This window comes from Pantherophis guttatus, chromosome 4, assembly GCF_059756535.1.
Source record: "Pantherophis guttatus breed Tessera chromosome 4, ASM5975653v1, whole genome shotgun sequence".
Lineage (NCBI taxonomy): Eukaryota > Metazoa > Chordata > Lepidosauria > Squamata > Colubridae > Pantherophis > Pantherophis guttatus.
Genome location: NC_142066.1, coordinates 40,520,002 through 40,526,901, shown reverse-complemented (window position 1 = coordinate 40,526,901; position 6,900 = coordinate 40,520,002). Strand labels below are relative to the sequence as shown.

Here is a 6,900-nt window from a genome sequence, read left to right as displayed (position 1 = left end):
GAATTGTAGTTCTATTGTCTTGCCCAAGGCTTGCTGGGAAGAGTAGTTTCTCCGTCTCTGCACAGTCAGCCTGGCCTTTAACAGCCGTTTCTGGGGAAGTCATGGTGTGGGGGCTCGTTTATTGGATTTTCGCTTTTTCCCGGGTAAGTTTATTTTCTCTGGCGGTTGTTTTCCCAAACTCCTCCCCCACTCCACTGCATCCTGGTATGAGTTGATCATTGGGAATTGCTCAGGTTGATGAGTCTCTGTTTCTCTTGGTGGTGGAAAAACATCGAAACATTCAGGAGGGTATGGAAGTTAGATTTGCATGCGAGAATTATTTTAAGTGTTAACCACTCTTGAAGAGTGGTACCTTCGAGCATGCACACAATGCAGGTGTGTTATAATAAGTACCTTTGCATCCGTCGCACCAGTTTATGGAAGCAAATTTACAGTTTAAATAGGAGTCTCTTTTTTAGTCTGTCTTTAGCTAGCCTATTTTGACTTACAGGTTTGAAAGTGTTGATGATTACTGTACGTTACCTTGTAATAAGTCCAGTACCTGCACCTGTCTTTTTGGCATGTTGTGATACTTAATGTACATTCTAAAACGTATGCAATGGTATCATAAAATGAAGTATTAATGTTTTACTGCTGGTAAAACATTATCTTAGAAACTTAGCAGTACAGTATTAACAGGAATTTTTAACGTGATGATCAATGCCATATTGTTGATCTTTAACTATTATGTATGGTTTCTTGATGGCTGTGGAAAATTATTTCCTTTGTGTATGATGGTTCGGAAAATTTTGAGTGAATGATCTTCCAAGGAAGGATAGTTTTGACATGCCATAGCCTTCCCCAACCTGCTGTCCAACAGATTTATTGGATTCAACTTTCCATAATTTTCAGAAAGTTAAATTTATCACATCTGAAATGCAGTTGGTTAGGAAAAGCTGGCCTGCCTTCATATTGTTGTGCTATGAATAATTATAACACACAATTTCCTAACAGAAAGATATGTGTGTACATCTCAACAAAGTGGCCATGTTCATTCTGATTAGTATAAATTAAGGGAAAATAAAAATATGAGATGGGCATCATGTTCCTCTCCCTGCCCCTCTCCCACAGGATGCATTAAGCCACTTGTTTACCACTGCAGTGATTAAAATAAAGAGACATTTGGCTTCTGGGTCTTTTAAAACTTTGACTTTTTTTTTTTGTTGTTTTCTTTTCAATCCTATAGTATTTAAGAATACCCATAATTTGCTTGGGCTTCTGGGAAACATTTAATATTGTGATGCACTCAGGGCATTTGTGCTGTCAATAATGAATGTAAAGTTAAAGCTTTGGTCAACAATTGGCTGAGCTTCCCTAGCATCTGACAAGGGTGGGGCAGCCAGGAGAATCTGTTGGATGAGCTGTGATCTTAGAGAAAGCTTAGCAGCATAAGAGCTAGAGAAAGAAGGGACAGAGAAAACAAACAAAGCAGGGAGGTTGAGAAGACATTAAGTCTAACGAAAGTGGATGTGAGAACCAAGGATGTCTAAAAGAAAGAGGCTTTGAGGACAAGAATTGCTGTGAGATAAACTACACAAAGGGAGGACCTACGGGTGCCTGGAAGGGCCAGAGGTGAAGGTAATGTTAATGTTGCTGCCAAATCTTTCCTTGTTATCTATTGGGATTGTACTGATTGGGTGCGTTCTCTATTCATGCTTTTCTTAATGGTTTTTTTCCTCCAGAGTTGATCTCCTGGGAGCAGCCTTTCAGGCCAGTTTGGATGTGATGTCTGAGAATCTGGGTCAAACTGAGACATCTGCGGTTTATCATGAGAGACAGCGCCTGGAACTGTGTGCCGTCCACGCCCTCAACAATGTCCTGCAGGAACGACTCTTTACCCAAGAGATAGCTGATGAAATCTGTAAAAGGTAGGTTGTTTGGGTGATTTGCCTTTCTCTGGGACTGATTATTCCCATATTTAGGATTTTTAGGGCAGCATCTCCACAAAAGTCAGTTGCTCTAACTTTCTTATACCAACTTTAAAAACATTAAACCTCTGACAAGCATCTGTTTATGGTTCCAGGTAGGAACTAAAAGAAGTGAGTCAAAATGAAGAGGGGGAAAATATCCCAAGGTTTTAAACCTTCAGTGTCAAATCAATTATGTAACATTTATACCAATGAGTTGGTATATACATCATTTGTTTTTATGATGTAAGTCTACTATTTGAAAATTTATTCAGAAATATGATTGGAGCTCTGTTCACTGAGGAGAAGTGTTTAAAGTTGCTTCAGCTTCTGTATACCCCAAAACTCTTTTAGGAAAGTGGAGAAGGATGGAGTTTGAAATATTGATTTTATTTTATTTAAATATTTTGTCTATATTCAGTCTTAGAATTCCATCTTTTCCTTAGGAAGAAGGATGGTGATTTGTTGGTTTTAGTGTATGTGGAACACTGATTGATGAGAGAAGTGGAGTGAAACTGTTTCATGTCCTTTTTCCATTTGAGAATCATGAGGGCTATAAACTCCAAGTTCCAATTCCAAGTGGAATTGTGCTTGAAGTGAATTATACATAAGCTTTATCTTAGAGAACCCCCATAAAGTACTGGAGCCAAATCTCCTTATGCCCTTCCAGGCTTCCTTGCTTATTTAATGCAAACTCTACAGGTCTCCCTGATAGTAGCGGATGGATATTGAGCTTGTCAAATCTCCTTCAGTAATATAAAGTGGCTTCTCTTTTTTAAAAAAATGAAAGAAAGAAAAAGCTATTTAGAAATACTAAAAAAGGCTCCATCTCTTTTTGCTTTTGTTTGCATTTGCAAGCGCCTGAAAGGGACGCCGCCTTCTTTTGTTTCTCTGGAAGCTGACTAATTGTGCTCAGGGCAAAGCAGGTCTGATGGAGAAGGAAGATTTTACCCTGGATAAATAAAAGAGATTATTCCAGCATGAGTGGCTGGGAATTCTTTTATGTATTCATCTAAAACTATTGGTAATTATGACACATTGTTTAGTACAATTAAGATAATATCTTAGATTCAGCAATATTTCAGTGGAAGCAGGTGTAAGCTACAAGTAGGCCTCTTAAATACTGAATCTGCTGCAGTCTGGGTCGGTTGATTTATTGTTCATTTATACAATCTTATTCTGGGGCAAGTAGGAGTCTCTGAGGCTTCCCTAGAGTATCATAAGTCTCTGGAAAAGCCAAGGCACCAGCTGTATATAAAGAAGTGTACATCCTTTATTCTCAATATATTTCCAGGAGTAGCTCCCTAGAGTATAAGATTTTGCCAGCTTGAAATAAACAAAAAGTTAATACATGAAATGCACACTTTAAAAACCCACACATCTTATTTTGGACAAGCTGGAGATAAGAAAAATAATAGCACAATTCTGCCAATGGGCATGACACATTATAACTATCAGGGAAAAAAAGTCTTTCCTTCAAGGAGGCTACAGGCTGACTTATGGCTCAGGCAGGCAAGAACGATGGAAGTGAGGCATAGTGGCCTTTCCTCTGTCTTATTTTTGGGGTCTCCAGTGTGTTCATGGCAACTCAGAGACATTTCCTACTATTCCAAGTAATATCTGTGATGTACCAGCTCCAGCATCAACTGTATTTCCAAAATGGCTCTTGGAGTCTCATGTATGCATCTGAGAAAATAAAGACGACAGGTCATTGCAATTCAGTACTTTTTTTTTTTTTTTTTTAGAAAGAGCCTGTCTCTTCAGAAAACAAAAAAGCTGAAATAATTTAAGGAATTCAATAAGGAGCATACTGGTACCCTCCATGGGGTATAAAGAAAGATACTCCCTAGATAACTTTCTAGCAATTGGATCAGCCATGCTTACTGTGGAAACCATTTGTGAGAGTGCCCCTATTGTACTCTTAAGTATTCCAAATGTGCCCCTGATACTTAGGGTAGGCCCTTCCTGTTTTTCTAAACCTTCTCTGGTGATGTCTGTCCTCTTTTTTCCCACAGGCTGGCTCCTGATGCTAGGTGGAATCCACACCGTAGTTTTCTGGGGACAGGGAACTATGATGTCAATGTCATCATGGCAGCTCTTCAGAGTGTGGGATTTGAAGCCATTTGGTGGGATAAACGAAGGTAAGGAGCTCCTATCCCTTTACTTTTTCTAGCTACTTTTTCTGAATAGGCAAAAACCAGCCAACTTTAAATTTGGCCATTCTATTTTTTTTTTAAGAACAAGCTTCTGTCATTTTCTACTTCTGTGTTCTCCTTCACCTTCTCTTCCTAACTATATTTACTGATTCCCCCCTCACCTTCATGCCTTATTGCTTAAGATGGCTTATAATTTAAAAATGACATTGTGCTGTAGCATTTTGAGGCATGATTGCTAATCTTTTCTCTGTGGCTGTCTTTGGCACTTCCTCACTGATAGATTGACTAAGCTGGGAGCTGCTTAACTATGATGTGAGATCATCCTGTTCTCCTGGCCATTTCAGAATTGTTTTTTCATCATCTTGCCAGATTAATCTACTTGCTCTGCCAAGCTCCTTTCTCCCTTTGTCTCATAGACCTCTCGAGCAGTTGTCCCTGGCAGGGCTGGTTGGATTCATCGTGAACGTCCCTTCCAATGTATGCCTGGGTTTCCTGTCTCTTCCTGTAAGGCGTCGCCACTGGATTGCTGTGCGTCAGCTTGATGGCATCTATTATAATCTTGACTCCAAACTGAAGGCACCAGCACCAATTGGTGGTGAAGCTGACCTCAGGTACCAATAGTCAAGATGTAGTTGCAATGATGTAATTACCTTCTTTTTTTTTGTTTTACTTCCATATTATAAATTCAAAGTGATTTATCTAAAGTATAAAATGTCATACATAAGCAATACCAAATACCATATAATGAAAATCCAACTGAATATAAAAGTTGAAGTTGCTAAAAGGAGAAAAACTGACTGACTGTTCTAAGTAGCTACATCTCTGCTGACTTTTGAACAGCATTCCACAATGCATTTTTAGGATGAAGCTTGGAGAAAGTTAAAGTCCTTGGAGAATAGTGCTGGAATCGGGTGAAATCCAGCAGGTTCTGCAGAACCGGTAGCGGAAATTTTGAGTAGTTTGGAGAACTGGCAAATGCCATCTCTGGCTGGCCCCAGAGTGGGGTGAGAATGGAGATTTTGCAATATCCTTCCCCCAGGAGTGGGGAGGGAATGGGGATTTTGCAGTATCTTTCCCCTGCCATACCCACCAAGCCACACCACATCCAAGCCACGCCCACAGAACTGGTAGTAAAAAAAATTGGATTTCACCACTGGCTGGGAAAGTGAGAATGATGGTTAGAGGCTCACTCACAGGAGACCCTGCTGGATCCCTGATATTATGTTCTTTTTGTCCCCACAGGGTATTTCTCCAGGAGGTGCTTTCCCAGGGCCCTTGTGAGTTGCTGTTGGTTGTGCCCCAAGAGGCAGGCGAAGCCAGGCCTTGGCTGAACACTGTGAGGTGATGCCAGGCCTCCCATAAGAAATTGCCTGGTCTAAAGATCTTTTTTCTCCCTGCTGCACTCCCTTGCACCACCTGCTGCATGTGATGGGGGGAAGAAGGGAGCACTCCATTCCTGTTTATACTGCCACTCTGGGTGCCGATGTTAGAATCCATCTTACCTTCTCTAAGAAATGATCCTGACTTCCTTCTATTTCTGCTTGCTTTTTAAAGGCTTGGCTTCTTCTGGGATAATATGGAATAAAGGATATGGCATCTAATGGTGAAGGGTCACCCCACATAGCTAATTTCAACTTAGGCCTATATAGGATCTTCCTTGTAGACAAGTAGATCAAAATTGGGAGTTAGTTTATGCGCAGGGCTTGATGGGATGCCCATCTCTTATTTTCATCCCCAGCCTATGATATAAATGCAACAGTAGAATGTGGGTTTTAGTAGACCCAGCATGTTGTGTTTTCAGGATTCTCCTATAAAAGCCATTCTGCTAATATATCCAAGAGTTCCTTGGATGAGACAATTTGTTGGCCATGCCTTACATTTCACATTTGATTTTGGAAAAGGCTGTTCTGGAAAATTGAAGAAGTCAGGGAGAGTCGTTTGAAGAACCAGTTGGGAGAATGAGGAGATACTTAAGAACTTAAGTTAAAATGGGGTAACTTTAATTTGGAAGAGCTATGCAGAAAGACCAGCCTTCTATCTCAGGTTTCCTTGTGAAACTGTTTTAAAGAATATGAGAGATTTAAGAATTCTGGTGTAGCTGTGGTTGATGTTGAGAAGTTGAGACGGGGAGAATAATATTTTGCTAAAATCATGGTCTAGGAAGAGAGTAATAATTCTGATACTACATTGTAGCCTCTAAGGTGCTTCTGTGCCTTTTAATTTCTGGCTGACAGAAATTCAATAGGAAGATTTTCCCCAAAACTGATGTCTTAAAATAGTGGCCTTTTTGAGACTCTGTTTCCAGCATCCTTTCTCATTGGATGGTGCTGCTGGGAATTGTAGTTCAACACTATCAGGAAGGTACTAGGAGTACTTGTGCTTATTGAATTTTTGGCTGCCACATAATGATTAAAGGACAATAATCTGGCACAGTGGATAAAGAAGTGGTGATCCTCTCCCAGCAAGCGCAAATATTTGCTTCTTTTTTTTTCATTTCTTTTATTTCTAAAGAGAAAAAAATCCTACTTGTGCCAGAGAACAAAGAGTATATAGTGAAAAGTTCAAATATTAATATGGGACAAAAGAGTGGTCAGGATATTGGAGACTAATGCACTACCCAGTTCATTATCCAGTTTTATGTGTTTTTATCCTTTTCTAGGCTGCATTGCCTATTTTGTGAAGTAGAATAAATATATGACTTCCAAGTTTTATGTTTTTACCAAAACAAAAAACCACCAACAACCCTAAAAGGGTAGAAACAAAATGGTGCAATATAAATAAATGTGTGTTTGAGTTTA

General features: G+C 39.7%; 1 protein-coding gene across 2 annotated transcripts; it reads left to right on the top strand.

Moving 5' to 3' along the window:
• The first annotated feature begins 7 nt into the window (after nt 1-7).
• JOSD2 (Josephin domain containing 2) lies at nt 8-6,900 on the top strand. Of its 2 annotated transcripts, none has more exons than XM_034423150.3 (5): nt 8-143; nt 1,722-1,907; nt 3,962-4,087; nt 4,519-4,713; nt 5,345-6,900. In XM_034423150.3, the coding sequence occupies exons 2-5, from the start codon at nt 1,765-1,767 to the stop codon at nt 5,445-5,447; spliced, it is 567 nt and encodes a 188-aa protein (XP_034279041.1). In that variant the 5' UTR covers nt 8-143; nt 1,722-1,764; the 3' UTR covers nt 5,448-6,900. The 2 variants fall into 2 exon arrangements, with proteins under 2 accessions (XP_034279041.1, XP_034279042.1); XM_034423151.3 differs by lacking the exon at nt 8-143 and adding an exon at nt 207-1,617.

What these genes read in the sequence shown, in the direction of transcription:
- JOSD2 (XM_034423150.3), top strand. Translation starts at nt 1,765, where the DNA reads ATGTCTGAGAATCTGGGTCAAACTGAGACATCTGCGGTTTATCATGAG. An exon ending in GCTGATGAAATCTGTAAAAG is followed by an intron (nt 1,908 to 3,961) that starts GTAGGTTGTTTG and finishes TTTTTCCCACAG; the next exon opens with GCTGGCTCCTGATGCTAGGT. An exon ending in GGTGGTGAAGCTGACCTCAG is followed by an intron (nt 4,714 to 5,344) that starts GTACCAATAGTC and finishes TTGTCCCCACAG; the next exon opens with GGTATTTCTCCAGGAGGTGC.